The 20,561-nt window shown below is 41.4% G+C and overlaps 1 protein-coding gene across 2 annotated transcripts in view; it reads left to right on the top strand.

Moving 5' to 3' along the window:
• The window catches only part of GTF2IRD1 (GTF2I repeat domain containing 1), a 149,890-nt gene that overhangs the window by 49,727 nt on the left and 79,602 nt on the right, over positions 1–20,561 (top strand). For both annotated transcript variants that reach the window (XM_070945644.1, XM_070945636.1), the window contains exon 2: positions 17,366–17,494. In XM_070945644.1, the coding sequence (XP_070801745.1) occupies positions 17,372–17,494 (123 nt within the window). In that variant the 5' untranslated portion in view covers positions 17,366–17,371. The remainder of the gene's footprint in view (positions 1–17,365; positions 17,495–20,561) is intronic.

Here is a 20,561-nt window from a genome sequence, read left to right as displayed (position 1 = left end):
CTTACCTTTAGTTATAACACACCCTCCTCCTGTGCAAGACTGGAGCTAAAGAGAAATGAAGGCAAGTAAGACTTTGTTAGGCTATGGTTTTCCCAGTTGCAATGTATGGCTGTGAAAGTTGGACCATAAGGAAGGCTAAGCACCAAAGAATTGAGAGGCCTTTGAACTCTGGTGCTGGAGAAGACTCCTGCGAGTCCCTTGGACTGCAAGGCAATCAAACTGGTCAGTCCTAGAGGAGATCAACCCTGACTGCTCTTTAGAAGGCCAGATCCTGAAGATGAAACTCAAATACTTTGGCCACCTAATGAGAAGGAAGGACTCACTGGAGAAGAGCCTAATGCTGGGAAAGATTGAGGACAAAAGAAGAAGGGGACGTCAGAGAATGAGGTGGCTGGATGGAGTCACTGAAACAGTGAGCTTAAATGGACTCCAGCGGATGGTAAAGGACAGGAAGGCCTGGAGGAACATTGCCCATGGGGTCGCAATAGTTCAGACACAACTTCGCAACTAACAACAACAACAACAACAACAACAACAACAACAACAAAGACTTTGTTGGGAGGGAATTCCAAAGAGTTGAAGCAATGAAAATGACCCTGTTTGATCTCGTTGAATGGGCAGATATCTACAGGACAAGGTGATCCTTCAGATTACTAAGAGTCTTAAAGTGATAGCCAGAACCTTGAACTGCACCTGGAAATCAACTGGCTGTGGAATCCTCTGAATGTATTTGCACTGCCCAAGCCAATACAGATTAACAGATAACAGATTAACAGAGTTGGAAGGGACCTTATAGGTCATCTAATCCAACCCCCCGCCTAAGCAGGAGACCCTATACCATTTCTGACAAACGGCAGTCCAATCTTTTCTTGAAAGTCTCAAGTGATGAAGCTCCCACAACTTTTGAAGGCAAGCTGTTCCACTGGTTGATTGTTCTCACTGTCAGAAAGTTCCTCCTTATTTCCAGGTTGAATCTCTCCTTGATCAGTTTCCATCCATTATTCCTTGTCTGGCCTTCAGGTACTTTGGAAAATAGGTTGACCCCCCTTCCTCTCTGTGGCAGCCCCTCAAATGTTGGAACACTGCTATCATGTCTCCCCTGGTCCTTCTCTTCACTAGACTAGCCATGCCCAGTTCATGTAACCATTCTTCATATGTTTTAGTCTCCAGTCCCCTAAGCATCCTGTTGCTCTCCTCTGCACTTTTTCTAGAGTCTCAACATCTTTTTTATAGTGTGGTGACCCAAACTGGATACAGTACTCTAGGTGTGGTCTTACTAAGGCTTTATAGAGTGGTATTAGTACATCACTTGATCTTGATTGTATCCCTCTGTTAATGCAATTTAGGATTGCATTGGCTTTTATGGCTGTCGCTGCACGCTGCTGGCTCATATTAATATAATATATACTGCTCAAAAAAATAAAGGGAACACAAGCAGAAGACATCCGAGATCTGAATGAATGAAATAGCTTTATTAAATACTTTGTTCTTTACATACAATAGTTTATACACTGCTCAAACAACTAAAGGGAACACAAAACTACTGTATGTAACAAACGAAGTATTTAATAAGGCTATTTCATTCATTCAGATCTTGGATGTCTTCTGCTTGTGTTCCCTTTATTTTTTGAGCAGTGTATATTATATTAATATTATGTCATATTAATATAATACAGGTAGTCCTCGACTTACAACAGTTTATTTAGTTACTGTTCAAAGTTACAGCAGCGCTGAAAAAATGTGACTTATGATTGTTTTTCACAGTTAGGACCTTTGCAGCTTCCCCATGATCATGTGATCAAAATTCAGATGCTTGGCAACCCCAATTCTTTTAACCATTCAAAAGAGGGCTTGGTGTTTAGCCCCCTTCATTATGATGGTTGCTCTTTCCTGAATACCCTCAAATCCACAGTGTTCTTAAATGTGGATTACAGAACTGAACAGTACTCTTCAGTTCCCACCAGGGTAGAATGGTGGGGTGGGAGTTGTTAACAGACTCGGTGTTACTATTGATGCAGTTGGCGATCACACCAGCCTTTTAAGCAGCCACGCTAGACTGCTGTCTTCTGTTCGGCTCATGAGAAACAAAACAGCCTCGATTCTTTTTCACATGTACGGCTGCCAAAACAGTAACAGGAGCTTTGCAAAAGTTCAGCTATCAGTTCAAATGGGAGTTCAAGGGTTTTGCTTTTATTTGTTCCTTCTAGCAACCTGAGATTAGAAACTTGATTGTTATTTGCAAGAGGTGGTTTTTGAGAGACTTAAAATCACCATCAAAGACACAGAGATCCTTGTCAAACTTAATGCCATTTGAAGGAAATTTAAGGTAGTCAAACCAACTTCAGCAGTTTAGCATTAACATTGACTGTAAGCTTTAGACATAGTAGGGGCAAAGTTGTAGAATAAAATCCCTGTTTTCCTCTGTCCACCCTTCTCCAGTTTTCGGAGCTAATTGTTTGTCCTGTATCGTAGCTTCAGAATTCATTAAATAACTCTTCACAGGCTCGGAAGCCAAGGTGCTTAATCAGGAAGACTAGAACTTTGCTATTTAAAAAAAATAAATTAAAAAAAAATAATTCAGTTGGAAATGTTTTTGGAGTCTTTGCAAATAAAGCTCTTCTCTCCAAGATAGCCAAGTTCTCTGCCTATCATGCCACAAGTCCACCCCATTTCCTCAATTCCATTTCCAGATGCTTCCTCTCTTTCTGTCTCCCCCACCCTTTTTGCCTGCTGCCGGATATCTGCCTCCAACGGCTAAATCATGGTCATCTCATCGTTTGCACTCTTCCACTCCAAAATGTCTTGTTTTGTTTTCAATTACAAAAGAAAGGACCAACCCCCAAACTGCTGTGAATTGGCTGGGTTATTTCAGAAATTTAAAAATCCAGCAAATCCACAAGTACACTTGTGAAGCCATCTTCACGAGTTCAGTCAGTGGTCCTTGGTAGTGAACCTACTAAGAGATAGTGAAGATAGGTGTTGTAAGATGTGTTGGCAGCTCCGTCTCTGGGCTGCATTACCTGGTTGAAAAATGAAAGAGTTGCATTTGAAACGTAGGCAGAGTCATCTCCATCTCTGTTGGATAATCCTGGCTCAGGATTGGTGATTTCCTATTCCAGATAGTCCTCAACTTACAACCGGTTGCTTAGGAACTGTTCAAAGTTTGAAGGGACTTTCCCAGAGATATTTACAACCCAGTGTCAAAGTTCTGAAGGTCACCCGCCACCCTGTGGTCACATGATCACATTGGGGGGGGGACTTGGCAACTAGCCCACATTTACAGTTATTTGCAGTGTCCTGCAGTCATATGACCATGATTTACAACAATTTTTTTTGCTGGAAATTGATGGTCACTTCCAGTTTCCAGCAAAAGAAAAATGCCTGTTGGGTACAATTGTTAATGATCACGGCAATCATTTAACAACCATGGCATTCACTTAATGGCCACTACAAAAAAGGTTGTAAGATTGGTGACCCACTGAATGAACTCCATGACTTACAACCATAATCCCGGTCTCAGTTATGAACAATTATGAGGCCTACCTCTGGTCTCAACCACTATAATACCTAGAATTAGAATGGGGGCAAGTTTGGCATCCTTCTATCATCTCCTCTTGCACCAAAATGCTTCTGATGGCTCCTTTTTCTTCCAGCCTTCTCTGCTCTGGTGACTAAAAAGCTCTTTGTGAGTGGAGAGGAGTCCTTCTCAGCCTCTCTGAGAGCCTTTTGGCTTGAGATAATGGTATTGAGCCTAAGGTCTTCTATAATAGATTGGGAAAATTATGAAATAAAGGCCTGGAAAAGGAAGCATATTCATTAGGGTATTTCATGTTAATGCGCTGTTAAGTGTAAAACTCATTGGAATGAATTTTAGTGTGAGCAGCACTTAGCTACTTTTGGCTAACCCTGAAAAAGTTAGGCAGGACCTCTTCATATGTCAGTAGTTAGTGACCAGCATGAAATCCCAGAGCTCTTAAGTGAAATTAAGTTAAAAACTCTCAGAAGGCAGCAAAAGCAAATTGTTTCCATATTGTTCCCCAGAGAGCTACCAAAGGTGAATCCATGCAGGGGCACATAATTGGAGATCAATGTGAGGGAAACTTTTAGCTTTATTTAATTCTACTTTTTGGAGTACAGCCATTTGCAAGCTACGTAGAATCCAAGTGCAGTCCTCGACATGGAAAAGTTCATGTCCCTCTTCCAATTTATTAAGCAAAGACCTAGCTCTTCTACTGTGTTTTCCCCAAAATAAGACCCTTTGGTACCACTGAAAAAGGCACCAGGTCTTATTTTCGGGGAGGGGGGATGTTGTCCACTGACTCACCTCACTTGTGTGCGTTGCCCCCAGCCTCCTTTTTGCGGTCAGAGGCCTTCAGGAACTTCTTCTGCGGCCAGCAAGGCTTTCTGAAGGCCTCTGTGCAGTTGATAACAGAGCTCCGGATCGATCTGGAGCTCTGTTATCGGCTGCAGAAGCCTTCAGGAAAGCCTTGCCGGCTGTAGAAGAAATGGGCCGTCAAGGCAGGTGTTGGGGTGTATGAGGCCTAGCTATAACTGTCCAAAGCAGGGGTGAAATGCTTCCAGTTTGGACCAAATCGCCCGATCCGGTAGCGATGGCAGCAGGTGGTTCGGAGAACCGGTAGCAAAAATCCCTGCTCCCCATCCCCCGCCCAGCTGAGCTGCACAATCATCAGAGGCTTTTTTTTTAATTTTTAAAAGCATTTTTTCTACAACCTCTTCGACCGAAAAAATGCTTTTAAAAGTTAAAAAAAAAAAGCCTCTGATGATTGTGTGGCTCAGCTGGGATTGTCAGAGGCTTTTAAAAGCATTTTTTCTATATCAGCTGAAGAGGTTGTAGAAAAAATGCTTTTAAAAGCCTCTGACGATCCCAGCCGAGTTGCCTGATCGTCAGAGGCTTTTAAAAGCATTTTTTTTTAGAAGAAATGGTTTTAAAAGTTAAAAACAAAAAAGTTGGCCACGCCCACCCAGTCACATTACCCCCCCACCAAGCCACACCCACAGAACCGGTAGTAACAAATTTTACATTTCAACACTGGTCCAAAGGTAAGTAGTAGCTTCCCCTCCCCCCACATCCTCACCCTAGCTTAATTTTTACCAGTGCACCCTGGAGCGGGCGTGGTCTTAATTAGGGCTTATTTTGGGGGCAGGGCTTATATTGGGCACATGTAAAAAAATCAAGCTAGGACTTACTTTCGGGGTAAGCTAGGACATATTTTCAGGGAAACATGGTATAATGCTGGATAGGTAGAAGGAAAGAGAAGAGGATGGCAAGCAATTCAGGTGGATGGACTTGATTTTAGACAATGGGTGCACAGTTGAAAAACCTGTGCTATCAAGTCAATATCAACTCTTAGCAACTACATAAATAGATATTCTCCAGGAAAACCATCTTCTTCTCTTTTCTTCCACCTTTCCCAGCATTTACAGATTTTTCTAGAGAGTCGGTCTTTCCAAAGGAGGATAATTTGAGGGTAGCCATTTGTGTCTCGAATGAGACTCTAGATGGATTTGTTCTGTGATCCATTTATTTGTTTCTTGTTTATCTCTGGTATTCTAAGGAGTCTTCTCCCTCACCAAAGTTCAAAAACATCAGTCCTTTTTTTATCCTGCTTCTTGAAAGACCAACTTTCATTTCTGTACAGAGCCACAGGGGAAAAAAACACTGCCTGCTTGTGATTCTGATAGTTGTATATATAGACACATCACAGCATCTGACTATCTTTTCCGAGGCCTCCATTGTGATGCTGTTAAGTGCAAGTCTAGAAATGCTAGAAATAAATAAATTCTTAATTCCGGATTCCTTTTCTGTTGATAATTGGTCTAAAAGGCAGAAGAGATCCACCATTTCAATATCTTTATTCTGAATTCCAAGGCTGGTTGCTGTACACCATTGTCATTAATTGGGTCTTCTTTACATTTAATTGTGGTCCCATGTTTTCCCATTGTACTCCTTGACTTTCATTACTAGAGCTTGCAGATCATTTGCATTTTCAATTATATTCCACTGTAATCAAAAAACTAACTCTCAGTGTAGTTATTGTTCAAGAAAGACATGAGGCCAGGAGCTTCTGCTGTATTTTTCACTGTCAATTAGTGTCTGTAATAAGCAATATTATTTTGCAAAAGAATTTATTGCAGAAATTGGGTATGTAGCACAAAGTTATATTCTGCCTTAAAAATATGAAACTTATCTACCCTGTTTCCCCGAAAATAAGACATCCCCTGATAATAAGCCCAATCGGGCTTTTGAGCGCATGCGCTAAAATAACCCCCCCCCCAGAAAATAAGCCCTCCCCCAAAAATAAGCCCTCCCCAAAAATATTTAACCGCATGCACAGCCGGTCCCCGCCATTTTCTCTGGTTAGGGTTAGGAAGACAGAGCTGGAAATCAGGTAAGATGGCAAGAGGAGACCTGTCTTGCTCCACACGCCCTAAAATAATAAGACCTCCCCGAAAACAAGGCTAAGCGCTTATTTCAAGGTTCAAAAAAATATAAGACAGGGTCTTATTTTCGGGAAAACACAGTAGATACTTCATATACAGGTAGTCCTCAACGTACGATCACAATTGAGCCCAAAATTTATGTTGTTAAGTGAGAAATTTGCTAAATGAGTCTTGCCCCATTGTACGACTTTCCTTGCCCCATTTGTTAAGTGAACCACTGCAATTGTTAAATTAGTAACACGGTTGTTAAGTGAATCTGGTTTCCCCGTTGACTTTGCTGGTCAGAAGGTTGCAGAAGGTGATCACATGACCCCCGGACACTGCAACTGTCATAAATGTGAATCAGTTGTCAAGCATCCAAATGTAAATCATGTGGCCATGGGGTTGCTGCAACAATCATAAGTGTGAAAAATGGTCATAAGTACCTTTTTCCAGTGCCATTGTTACTTCGAATGGTCACTAAGCAAACTATTGTACGTCGAGGACTACCTGTACTGTATTTAAACAGAATAATGTATTTGGGTTTTGATGATTGAGCATGATGCCATTTCTAAATCCAGACAGTTTAGGAAACATGTATCAACAGGATTGGGGAAACCTCAAAATTTGCAGAAATTCTGAAAAATCGGAAAGGGAAAAATTCTAGAGGGAACCAAAAGAGCGAAACAAAACAATTGGTGCTTAATAGTGTTAAATCATTTGGCATGTGTTTGGAGAATAGTGCAGAAAACAGGAGGAGAAATTTAATAGAAGAAAGCAATGGCTGATGAGAACATTGCGCTTTCTGTGTCACAACCTTTTATCACAGGTTCTAGTTGATTGTATTAGTAGAATGAATAAAACAATGTGATTTAGTAGAAGAAAATTAGGAATTAAAAATGTGTTTCCTTTAATTAGTACATTTTTTTAGTATTGTGGTGCTGGAAAAGGCTGCTTCTCAGTCCTTGGACACCCAAGAGAACCCCATTCAATACCAGAGGAGAAGAGGCCAGAATGTTTCCTGGAAGCAAAAATCATGAAACAAAAATTACAATACTTTTGACACATCATCAAGGCTGATATATCTATGAAAAATATTATAATATTGGCCAGGGTGAATGGAAGGAAAGGAAAAGGCCAGGGGTGCACGAGGAGGATAGATGGAGTATTAGAAGTTGCAGAAATACTCCTGCAAAAATTGCATTGTATGGCAAAGAGGTAGGACTGCTTGGAATGTCACCAGGTGTTGGCTGCAACTTTGTTTTTCATACAGACTATGTGGACCAGATAAAGTGTGATGTGGTGGTTTCACCAGGAGAGAACCAAAAATTTTCAGCCCTGTCTTGGGGGGATTTTAAAGAGGTTGAAAGTTTGAAAAAAGCTGTACTAACAGCTTCAACTGTTAAAACATCCAAAATAGCCCAACCATAACTTGTTGCTGAAAATCTTATGATTTTGCAATACATTTTGGGTGCACATGGCAGGTCTGGTTCTTGGTTGCATGTAGGTTCCCTATCTCCAAGCTCTTTTAAGAGAAGTAGAATATCAGCCTGCATCTTAAATGCCAAGCACAGAAGAGACAAAACAAACGGGGGGAAACTTTATACAGTTGAGGGAGGGAACTATTGAAAAACCTGAGTTTCTCTATGCTCTGTGAACTGTACTGGTTATCAGTGAACTTCTGGGTGCAATTCAAGGTCCTAGTTGTCACACTTGAAGATCTACAGAGCCATTTCTTTTTGTACCTTCAAGTCAGTTTTGACAAGTCCCTGCAGTTTTCTTGGCAAGATTTTTAGAAGTGGTTTGCTGCCCTTGCTTTCTTGCCAGGCCTGAGAGAAAGTGACTGGCCCGAGGTCACCTAGCTGGCTTTGTGCCTAAGGTGAAGACTGAAGTTAACAATCTCCTGGTTTCTATGCCTTTTACCTTAATTACTACACCAAGCTGCTTCTCCCTATAGAGCTTGTTGTTGTTGTTAGTTGCAAAGTTGTGTCTGACCCATCGCGATCCCATGGACAATGTTCCTCCAGGCCTTCCTGTCCTCTACCATCCTCTGGAGCCCATTTAAGCTTACGCCTACTGCTTCAATGACTCCATCCAGCCACCTTATTCTCTGTCGTCCCATTCTTCTTTTGCCCTCAATCTTTCCCAGCATTAGGCTCTTCTCCAGTGAGTCCTTCCTTCTCATTAGGTGGCCAAAGTATTTGAGTTTCATCTTCAGGATCTGGCCTTCTAAAGAGCCATCAGGGTTGATCTCCTCTAGGACTGACCGGTTTGATTGCCTTGCAGTCCAAGGGACTCGCAGGAGTCTTCTCCAGCACCATAGTTCAAAGGCCTCAATTCTTTAGCGCTCAGCCTTCCTTATGCTCCAGCTTTCTCAGCCATACATTGCAACTGGGAAAACCATAGCCTTGACTATACACACTTTTGTTGGCAGGGAGATGTCTTTGCTTTTTAGTATGTTATCTAGATTTGCCATAGCTTTCCTCCCCAAGAGCAAGCGTCTTTTAATTTCTTGGCTGCAGTCCCCATCTGCGGTGATCTTGGAGCCCAGGAAAATAAAATCTGTCACTACCTCCATAGAGCTTAGGGTCAATTGTTTGAAGGACTGCCCGTCTCCCATGATGTAAGACCTGGCAGAGTTGGCTATTTCTTGATCCTGTTAATTAACTGTTGTCATTTAGCAGAATCCAGAAGGTGGGCCTCAGTGTTGTAGCACCTGCCTTCTAGAGGTGAATAATATCCCTCTGGAGATTCACATGGCCCCTTCCTTACTACCCTTTAAAAAAAAATTAAACTTTTGGGGTAGATGATGGGGGAACCTTTGTTTTTTATCTCCATAGGTACAAAAGAAGGTCAGCTGTCTTTGGGAGTCTTTATTTGATTTTTTAAAAAATGAGAACTGTTTTTATATGTTAGGTCACTCAGAGTTGTTGGAGTTGGGCAGCCTAGAAATTTGATAATACCGTAAGCTTCTGAAAAAGCACTTGCGTATAAAAAGGATTAAGAGAAGGATCCTTGCATGTGATCAGAAGCCTTACTTTTTATTTATTACAGTTGTAACCTGCTCAGTAATTTAAGATTTACCTTAAGTTCTACCTATAGTTAAGATAAAGTATGTGGGTTGACTTTTTTTTTTAAGAATGCATATTTTTTTTTTTACTAAAATTGAATGAGAATGTACAAATCTTTGGGCAGAAAAGGGAGGATTTTTTTAAAAAGCTGTATCAGGGAGAGCAACTGATGTTCTGTGGCTCAGCAGTGACGAGGCGAACTAAGGGCCAGTCAAACTTTCATTTTTTCCTCCACAACCTTTGAATAGATTCATAAGGCCAAAATGTGCTATGTGCCCCTGTGTTTTATATCGTACTGAATCATATTCATTATTCTGCTTTCATTTGCTTCACAGGAGAAGCAGGGAGAAGTCTAGATTACATTTCCAAGTTGGGTCTGGTAGAAACTTCCTGCGAGGTCTTTGTGAGAGGTTTTTTTTCTTCTTCTTGGCATCCAAATCTTCTAGAAGGTTGTCTTCCTTGCTATTCCATATTCCTCAGGAATTCAGGGCTAAAAGGAAGTACAAACTTTCTACCCTTACATATTGCTTTTGGCCTAATATTAGAAATGATGAGGCAGTGGCAGATGGGATAGCAAAGAGACTGTATTAGAAGACAGAGGTCCATGTGTCCTGTCCTTACAAGGTAGCTTGCCCTTGGATATAGCAAAGGATGCTGTGTAGTGATCACAACACTGAGCTGCCAGTTCCATTGACACTGATGAGCCGTCGTGACATAGTGGTTAGAATGCAGCATTGCAGGCTAATTCTGCCCCCTGCCAGGAGTTCGATCCTGACCAAATCAAGGTTGACTCAGCCTTCCATCCTTCCGAGGTAGGTAAAATGAGGACCCAGATTGTTGGGGGCCATAGGCTAACTCTGTAAACCACTTAGAGAGGACTGTGAAGTATTATGAAGCAGCATATACAGTAAATCCAAGTGCTATTGCTACCGATATTACTATGACAGCGTTTTTGGAAAAATGGGAAGATAATTTGGCTTCATGACCCAGCTATTCTAGGCTATTTCTGTATGGTTCAGTGCTTTATATCTTTCAGTAATTAACTCTGTGGTTTAAAAGTTGGAAGGATTTTTAGTTTTGCTAATTATACAAAACAAAACAAAACAAGCCCTGTGCAAATTTGTGCATGAGTAGAGAGTCAAGATTGAATTAAGATGGACAGCTGAGCCCAGACGCTCAGCTGTCCATTTTAAGATTCCCAGTTTATGTGGATCAGGATTGCAAAAAGAGAAAAAGGAGTTGTCACAAAGATGCTGTTCTGTTCAGAATTGAAGAAGCTTTTTTTTTTTTTTTTAAGTTTGATTTATATGCCGCCCTTCTCTGGAGACTCAGGGCGGCTTACAATGCGTTAAGCAATAGCCTTCATACTTTTGTATATTTATACAAAGTCAGTTTATTGCCCCCACATACTGGGTCCTCATTTTATCTACCTTAGAAAGGATGGAAGGCTGAGTCAACCTTGAGCCTGGTGAGATTCGAACTTACAGTAATTGCAGACAGCTGGTGTTAATCACAATGCTTTCAGTCTGCTGAGCCACCAGGCCCTTTTTGAATGAGAAGGGAAATGTTTTCAAAGAAAGAAACCAGAAAAATCCAGTTGCCTTTTGAACAGCACTTTTGGGATAACCATGACCTGGATAATTGAGAATAGACAGAAAAAGGAGCTCTAATTCATTACTTTTGTTCAGGTCTTGATCTGGATTGAGTTTTGTCCTTCAGTAAAAGTTTGTGTGGGTAAAGTATTAGAGTGGCTATTAGTGGTAATGGGTTCAAGCCCCCTCCTTCCTCAGTCTTAAGAGTAATTTGCACTTTTCTTTGTGGACTGCATATGATTCTTTATTCCTATTTGGGGGTCTGCAGCAAATCGCTAAGTTTGCAGCTTCAAAATTCATTGGGAAGCCACCAACAGGAAATGTAAAATTTTGGTATCAAGTATCTGACAGATTTAAAACTAGCCTCCCTCTGAGCTCCACAATTGAAAATTTTTTTTACCAACTTATTTTATTACTTCCTTCACCCTTGGGAGATGGAAAAAAAAGTTTGAAAAAAATCTGTTCCTTTCCACAAGAAGATGCCTGTCCTACCAGCGTAGTATACCTGCCATCAAAACAGGTAGATATAGTTTAGGTGAGTGTATATTTAAATGGTACCAGTGGTGAAATCCATTTTTTTTTACTACCAGTTCTATGGGCGTGGCTTGGTGGGCATGGCTTGGTGGGCATGGCAGGGGGAGAATACTGCAAAATCTCCATTCCCTCCCCACTCCTGGGGGAAGGATACTGCAAAATCTCCATTTCCACCCCACTCCAGGGGAAGGATATTGCAAAATTCCCATTCCCAGCCCACTCTGGGGCCAGCCAGAGGTGGTATAAGCCGATTCTCCGAACTACTCAAAATTTCCGCTGCCAGTTCTCCGAACTGCTCAAAACTTCCACTGCCGGTTCTCCAGAACCTGTCAGAACCTGCTGGATTTCACCCCTGATATGGTACCATTCGGGTTGGCGGCAATTATATGGTTTGCTCAGCAAAAATTGTCTTAAGTTTCCCAGCAAGGTCAATCAAGTCTTTTTCTTTCTCTTGGCAAAAAAGCTTATTTTTCTCCATCACATAGTTGGGAAGGACATTGGATCCTCCTTCCTTCCTTCCCTCCCTCCCTCCCTCCCTCCCTCTGAATGCTTGACACCATGGTAGTCTAGCAAACAAATTGAGTTAACTGAGCTTGCTTCATTTTTATTCTGTAGGGAGGCATCCTGGGTTTAACAATCTTGCTTCATTAGAGACTCACTCTCCTTCTTTGCCCTCTCTTTCCCAAACCTTTTTTTTTTAAAGAAAAAAACTGTTCCTTTCTTCAGTCTGGCTGCAGCTAGAATTAAGTTGGACCAAATCCTGACAACCTCCCCTTTTATTAATGGGATCCATCACAAGATGGCCTTCAAATAGGATTTTATGGAACGGCAATTTAGCAGCCTCTCTATTTCTGATGTTCAGGCTGCCAAAGGCATTATTTATGTAACCAAACAAAATCAAAAGGAGGAGGGATAAGAGATGTCTGCAGAAAAAGAAGAGGGAGGAAAGATATACTGGTAGAAGAAAATAAAACCTAAATAAGAGGATTCCTCTACTTTAATAGGCTAATGAGGACTGGGCATATGAATAACTCTATATTTTATTTATTTGGTTGGTTGGTTGGTTGGTTGTTGCTTTAAGTTTTCATTTCTGATTCTGGTTTTAATAGTTTGCATTCTTTGTACACTGCTTAGAATAGTGATGGCTAACCTTTTCTGGACTGAGTGGCCAAAGCGCGTGCACTGGAACCCCCAAAAGGCAATGTGTGTGCGGCCCCGTGCATGCGCACGTGCCCCCACTCACATGCCCCACCCCCCGCATGAACATGCGCCCCCGCAGCCCCCCCTGCAAATGTACGGCAGAGACCCGAAGATCATCTGGCCAGTGGGAGGCGCATGCGCATGCGAGGTGAAGCTGAACTGGGGCGATGGCTTGCGTGCCCACAGAGAAGGTGCTGCGTGCCACCTGTGGCACCTGTGCCATAGCTTCACCATCACGGGCCTAGAATGTCAGTGGTATTTATCTTTATAAATACTGTAAAATAAATAAAGTCTTTGTATTATTTATTAGATCTACATATATCTGTTCTGCCCTAGCTACGGACCCCAAAGAACGCAGCACACACAAAGTCTGTACAAACCTTAGTTTACTAAATTAAATCAGTCTTTTTCAAACAAAGGCTGTTAATTAACTTTCTTAACAGCCTACAAGAATCCAAAGAATAAATAATTGTAATCTTACTATGGTTGGCAGAAAGCCCAGAAGCAATTTGCAGAGAACTAAGATCAAGACGCGAAGGAGAGTGAACGAAGTTGTTCCCTGCAAATTGCCTCAGTCGTCGTCCTTCCTTAAATAGGCTAAGGGAGTGGCCAATTAGCCCCAAGCCTTACTCTCAAGGAGACCTCCTCCTGAGGAGCCACTCCTGCCTTTTGGCAGCTCTGCGCGCCCGTGCATCGAGAAGTGGCTCCTCCTCTTCCTCTTCACTTATGGGAGCTTCTGGAGGTTCTGAAGGCCCTGGCTGAATCCCCACCTCTGGCACCACATCTTTTCCAGCCTCCTCATTGTCCGACTCGAGTGCCAGCTGCACAGGCTGCTGGCGCAGCACCACACCAGCCTCCTCGCTGTCAGAATCAGCTACTAGCTGCATAAGCCGCTGATGGGCCACAACAATATCATACCTTTCATTCATGGTGCCTTTAATTCAGCCATACATGTCCTTCTTTTCCTAAAATAAGTAACTCTGAGGTTATTTGGGCCTGGAGGGAAGGAATAAGCGAAAAGTTAGAGGAAGGCCTAGCGAAGATTCTTCTCTTTGAAAACAACAGTGTATGGAGAGCATATCCATCACGGGCAAAATGCTATTCTATATTAAGAATGACAGGGAAAGAGATTACTTAATGACACTTATAGGCCTAACACTTCTCAAGGGTACATGGACCTGGATTTATGGAAATAGAGATGAGAGACCATACTGTGAATTATTTTCCCTTGACCTCATTTAAATAATTCTTTGTGGGTAAAAATGTAGTATGCCAAGGATTGAAGGTTTCAGATTAACAGATTAATAGAGTTGGAAGGGACCGTATACTGTAGGTCATCTAATCCAACCCCCTGCTCCAGCAGGAGACCCTACACCAGGGGGTGTCAAATACAAGGCCCGCGAGCCGGATCCAATGTGGTCGAATCCGGCCTGCAGGGGCTGTCCTGGAAAATGTAAGGGGCTGTCCTGCATTGCTTCAGCCTTGTCTACCCAATGCGACTTTGGCCCAGTCTACCCAATGTGGCTTTGGCCCGGTCTACCCAATGCGAAGAAGAAACATTAGGCCAGCGTGGCTTCGGCCCAGTCTACCCAGTGCGAATAAGAAACATGCCAGCAGTTTGAGGAGTGGCATAAAGCTGGCCACGCCCACCCACCCGGCCATGCCCACCCAGCTCCCCGAGGTCAACTACAGCCCTGATGTGGCCCTCAATGAAATTGAGTTTGACACCCCTGCCCTACACCATTTCTGACAAATGGCAGTCCAATCTCTTTTTAAAAGCCTCCAGTGTAGGTGTCCATTGGATTTGATTGATCTTTATAGCTCCAGGAAGAAAGTGAGTGTTTTGATTATGACATCACTCAACAGTCAATGTGACGTCACTGTTCTTAACATTGGATGGCATTTGTATTCCTTGTAAAGCAGTGCAGCACATGTCTGATTTCAAGGTAAAAATTCATATTACAGGTTAATGGCAGTTGTTCATTCACAACTTCTGGATATCCAGCTGAGCATGTACTCAGCTCATTTAGTCACTGCTTTTCCACATTTATAAAATGGATTATATTTCTAGTTAAATAGAAGTAATTATGCAAATGAAGGCAAATATACATGTCCTGGATAACATTGTAGGATCCAATATGAGTTGGTCACCAGGGTCAAAGGTACAATGAGATTGGAGCTCAACCAATCTCATTGTACATATGTTGTACTGTACACTGACAATAAAGATTTGAAATTGAAATTGAAATTCTTTCAAGATTTTGGCTGGTGCTGGAGCCCATCATCAGGGAACCCCTCTCTGCAGATTATGTGCACTGGGCTGTTCTACAGGTTGTATTTATATGGTTCCTGATTGTGTGAAGTTTTTAGTTGTTGTTTAGGTGTTGATGGCTGGTTAACGCTGCTGCAGAAATAGTTATTTCTGAATTTGTCTCTGGACATATGAATCGAGTATTATAGAAATTTTAGGCAAAGTCATACCTTTTATTCCTTTTGAGAGGGGATGCATTTTTTCTTTTCTTCATGCCAAAACAACTAAACTCAAAGCCAGCTTTTTCCCTCATGCCATCACTCTGCTGAATACGTAATTACCACAGTACTGTCCTATGTCTAAGGATATTTACCCATATAGTGTGGCTGTATTACTATTACCCATCTCATCTTTTCCACCGCTTTCTCCTATTGGTATCTTATGATTATATTATTTTGTTGTTTGTATATACAGCGAGAGTTAGTTTATGCACTGGAGACAAATTCCTTGTATGTCCAATCACACTTGGCCAATAAAGTATTCTATTCCTATTCCTATTCCTATTCTTCCTATCCCCGTGATGGTGAACCTATGGCACATGTGCCACAGGTGGCACGCAGACCCCTCTCTGCGGGCATGCGAGCCGTGGCCCCTACTCAGCTACGCATGCATGTGCGCCTCCTGCCGTCCAGCTGGTTTTTGGCTCTCTGCCGCGCATGCGCGGGGGCAGGGCACATGCAGGAGACGCACACGCATGCGTGGGGTCGCACATGCATGCTTGGCCACATGCTCATGCTCAGGGCCATGCGCGCATGCACAGGGGTCGTGCATGCGCAGGGGGTGCATGTGTGAGGTCGTGGGGTGCATGGGGGGCGCACACACATTGCATTAACATTTGATCACTCGGTGCCGAAAAGGTTAGCTGCCCTATCCTTTCCCATCCCATCCCATCCTATCCTAGGGCAACTTCACCATGACTGCCCTGCCATTTTACTAGCACCGTATTGTAACAAGGTCATCCTTGTTAGAAAGACATCCGGAATGATCTCCAGGAACTGCTGCCCTTCACCCAGTTCCACCTTTCTTGGTTTTTCAGAAGGTCATGACTTAAGAAAAGGATGAGATCATCTCATTAGAATGAAAACAAACGTTTGCAGCAGCCAACTGCTAGATTCATTTGTAGATTCCTGATTGTTTGTTTTCCCCTCCTCCTCCTTTCCAGTCTCAAGAGTTTTATTACTTTTAGGAACTCTGTCCTCCTTTGCAAACAAGAGGGACTGTTTTGCCATAGGCTGTCCCCAGTAGTCTGTACTGGTGTGACTTGTGCGAGAACTTAATTGAAGAAAGTTCATTGGAAGCAGCGATGAGTTGTTTATTTTTCTTTTTTAATGTATTTAATATATGGTCTTGCTTATGAGCAAAAATCTTGTGTAACAGGAAGTCTGTTTGGGGGCCAGGAGATAGTTGCAGGAGAATGGCAATGGGTTGATGGTAGAAGAGGAAGAAGAGGATCAATTGAATTCAAGCAGAGTAATCATTGCAAAACAGTTTGAAATTCTGAAGTAAGTGTGACTTTGCCTATGGGTTTTTCTGCTTCCATGTGACAGTTGTAGATCTGCATCTTGGAGACAAAACCGCTATCTTCATTGCAGGCCACAATTCAATGGGGCCAAGAATTGGCTCTTAATGGGGATTTGCAAAGACCCACCATCCAGGAGATCCTTGTATTAATTCTTTATTATTGTAGCATGGTGGAGGGTGCAGTTTGTTTATCCTCTCTCAGTGAAGGCGAGAGAAAGAAATACTGTAATAATCTCCATTAACCACATCTGTGGAATAGTGCTATGCAATTTTTCCCCCAAGCTCACTCTCTTAGTAATAGTTAAGTAGTCAACAGGTAGGCTATATGATATGAAGTCGCCAAGCGAAAATAGAATGTCAGTTAAAAGTAAATTTATTTTAAATAAATGAAACCCAGCTAATATAATTACTATGTTCAATTAAGTATTTAATAAGGTTCTTGTAGCACATTTTTAACAATTGCAATTTGGTAATAGTTTTGGAGAATGCTTTTGGGAAGAATCAAGACTCGGGATAGATTGGGTGGGGGAACATATTTTCACCTTTGAATTCCAGCAAGCACCATAACACTTGAATTGACTCTAGAAAAGGGCAGTGTATAACATTCGGAGACTATCTGGTTGTTCTATTGTGGTTTTTGATGTCCAGGCAATACAAAACTCATCTAACCTTCAGTTGTTTCTTGTTGATTTCAGGCAATCATGGCACTGCTGGGGAAGCTTTCCGATGGACTTCTTAACAACTGCAGACCTGACCAATGGCACTTGGTGTTTTCTCAAAAAGATGAAGTTATCACCAGCTTAGTATCAGCCTTAGACTCTATGGTAAGTTTTTGGCGAATTGTATGTTTGGAAGAAACTTATATTTTCAGTGGATGTAGTTGAGAGCCAAGGTACCTCTGTTACTCGGTAGCTAATGTTGTGTTGTGATTAAGACTTTGGACTAAGTCTTGGAAGATCCAAGATCACATTTATTCTCATTCAAAGGAATTCACTAAGGTATTAGGGGTCAGTTATTTTCCCTCCAACTCAAGTAGGCCGGTTTGAGATCCTAAAGAAAAGGCCAGCTATAAGCCAAATTGCAAATTAATTATATGTGGCACCAAGGTTAATTCATTTTGAAACCATGTATATTTTTTCACAGTTGGGGATAAATAGATTACCTCTTTGCAAAATGTTCACTTTGAGGAGTGGGGCAGATCAAAAAACATCTATTTACTATATTATACCATATTATAATTACTGCCATCATCTTCCTTGAGTCCAGAGCAGTGTACCCAAAAAAGTAATAAAAACCAAAGCTGTATTAAAAAGAATTAGCTAAAATAGCTCACAATGAATTCATCTTCAGGAATATACCAATTTACTTAAAAAGTCATTAATAAAGATTGTTTTTGGAGGGCTGGTTTTGAAGCTCTAGAGAAGCTTGGGTGAACAAGCATGGTTTCCTCACCACTCCAAGTTTTTTCTCTCTCCCAGCGCAGCTTACTTCTATCTCCTTTTTTGGGCACAGGGCGGTATTTTCAAATCCTCCTCCTATTTTCCTGACTCGATGCGCCGCCAATCCTGCTTCTGGGAACTTGATTGATGATTGGGTGTACTGAGTGCCTATCAAAATTTCTGCAGCTGCCCCTTGTGACGTTAACCCTTCAGTCTTTTTCACTCAGTGGAAGGGATTACACCTGAGTGCCTTATTCTCTCCAGAGAATTTTTTTCAGCTTTAGCTTTCTATTTGGATTTCGTTTTTTTCTGTGTTCTAGCTACAGTCTAGTGAGGAGATTACTGGAAACCCTCAGAAGCAGCGGTATTCGGCTCTTCTGATAGATTGCCGATTCGCCATTTTCTGTGCCCATTCTGACAGCCTGAGGCGCGAGCGGCAGTTTCAGTCAGAAATTAAATTTTATTTTTAAAGATTGTATGTGGAGCCTAGGTGGTTTTAGAGCTGAGGGAAATGAGATATTTATTCTTGTTGGATCCATTATTCTTGTTGGATCCATTTTATCCATTTCACCATTTCACAATCCCATTTATACCCTAAGTGGCTTTGTACTCCTAATGTGGTTCCAACTCCAGAAAACCTATGGATTTATCTCCATCTTTGCCTATAATATAACTGAATCCCAGATCAAGTTAGCAAAACTGAACTCAGTAAACTTAGCTTAACGAGACAAAATGGTTGGGTTCACATATAAATCAGTAACACCCAAAGAAATCTTACGTTGATTTAGTATGAAGATAATTCTTCACACAACCTGTGAAGAAAATGATTGGATTCCCTCAAGATTCTGAATTACAACTATCCAACCCTATTGTAGTCTCTCGTAGGAGCCCAGCCTTGGTTTAGGAATCTCATAATTCTGTGTTCCCACAACAGAGAGAACTTAGTTATTGAATCAAACCTTTTTTTCTGATTTCCACAGCACACTGAAGCATAAGAAAACCAAAAATGTTTGGGTTTGCACAACATACCGTTCTTTGGAGTTAAAGCTAACTAAGATTGGCATATTTTAAAAATGCAATAATTAGTTCTTTACCTGGCCTTCATTTTTGTGTAAATGCTAGTACCAATGAGTCTCGTGAACACCTTCCTTTTACCGTTCAACCATTGGGATTAATCCCATTGATCAGTCTTAATTTTTACATGATTTGAACAAATGTTCAAATGCTCTTTCTATGACGTCACAGCATGTTTGCAAATATTCCAGCTGCCAAAAAAAGGAGAAAGGCTAATCAAATCAATTTGGCTGGAGCCAAAAATTTTACGTAACTGATAGGTCAACAAAGACTCTGTGGTTTGTTTCAAAATGTGGCCACAGATTTATGGAGGAAACAAAGAGCTTGTGTCACTTTAGGTGGCTATTGCAGAGAAATTGCTCCAAGGGCTAGAGTCTGAAGAGGAAATGGCTTGTATCCGTAGCTAAAGGAGCTTTGAAATCAATCCTTAAAAATACATATTGTGGTTTCTCTTAACCTTCATGTCGACATAGAATGTTTCAGATGTCCTTGTTTTATCAACTCTGGTGTTTGCTTAATCTCACCCCCACCCCAAATGACAAACCTTTTATTTTCTATTATAAAAGAATAATTTTCTTTTTTTAAAAAAATCATAATTTCCCAATCCCTATTTTCTTGTGTTTTTTTAATCCCTATAGAAATGTTACATAAATAAACACCCCACCCCGCTGAATAAGATACATACCTGGCACAGTCTTTGAAACTAATCTTTAATGTGGAAGAGATTAGGATAAGGAGTATGCATGCATAAATTTGCAGCCTATTAACATTTTAAAAAGTACTGAAATTAAACCTAATCCGGAAGAATATGTCTAGATTGAACATTTAGAGTTGTTTGGAAATGACCTGAATGGTATGACTCTGTTGTCAGAGTCTCCTAAACCCATGGACAGTAGGAGACAATTCTGTGCTGAGCTATATAATACATAATAGTTAATATAATAACAATTAATACTAGCAATAGCACTTAGACTTATATATCGCTCCACAGTGCTTTATAGCCCTGTCTAAGCGGTTTACGGAGTCAGCATATTGCCCCCAACAATCTGGCTCCTCATTTTACTAATCTCGGAACGATGGATGGGTGAGTCAACCTTGAACTGGTCAGAAATGAACTGCTGGCAGTGGGCAGACTCAGCCTGCAATACTGCATCCTAACCACTGCACCACCATGGCGCTAATATTTATATTATGCTAGTTAATTGTCTTTGGAATAGACACCTTCCCACCTGTATTTTATAAAGTTGATTGCATTCAGAAAGCGTTATATTTGGATCTGTAAAGTCAATCTGGTTTCATTTATTAATTACTTTTAATATATAGGTAGTCCTTGAATTAAGACCATAATGGAGCCTGCCCATTACAGTTGTAAGTTATA

The sequence above is a fragment of the Pituophis catenifer genome, unplaced genomic scaffold (genome assembly GCF_029215685.1).
Source record: "Pituophis catenifer annectens isolate HBS135680 unplaced genomic scaffold, rPitCat1.0.hap2 SCAF_1, whole genome shotgun sequence".
NCBI classification, from domain to species: Eukaryota; Metazoa; Chordata; class Lepidosauria; order Squamata; family Colubridae; genus Pituophis; species Pituophis catenifer.
The sequence above is the reverse complement of the archived record's forward strand: the minus strand, read 5'-3'. Positions and strand labels throughout refer to the sequence as shown.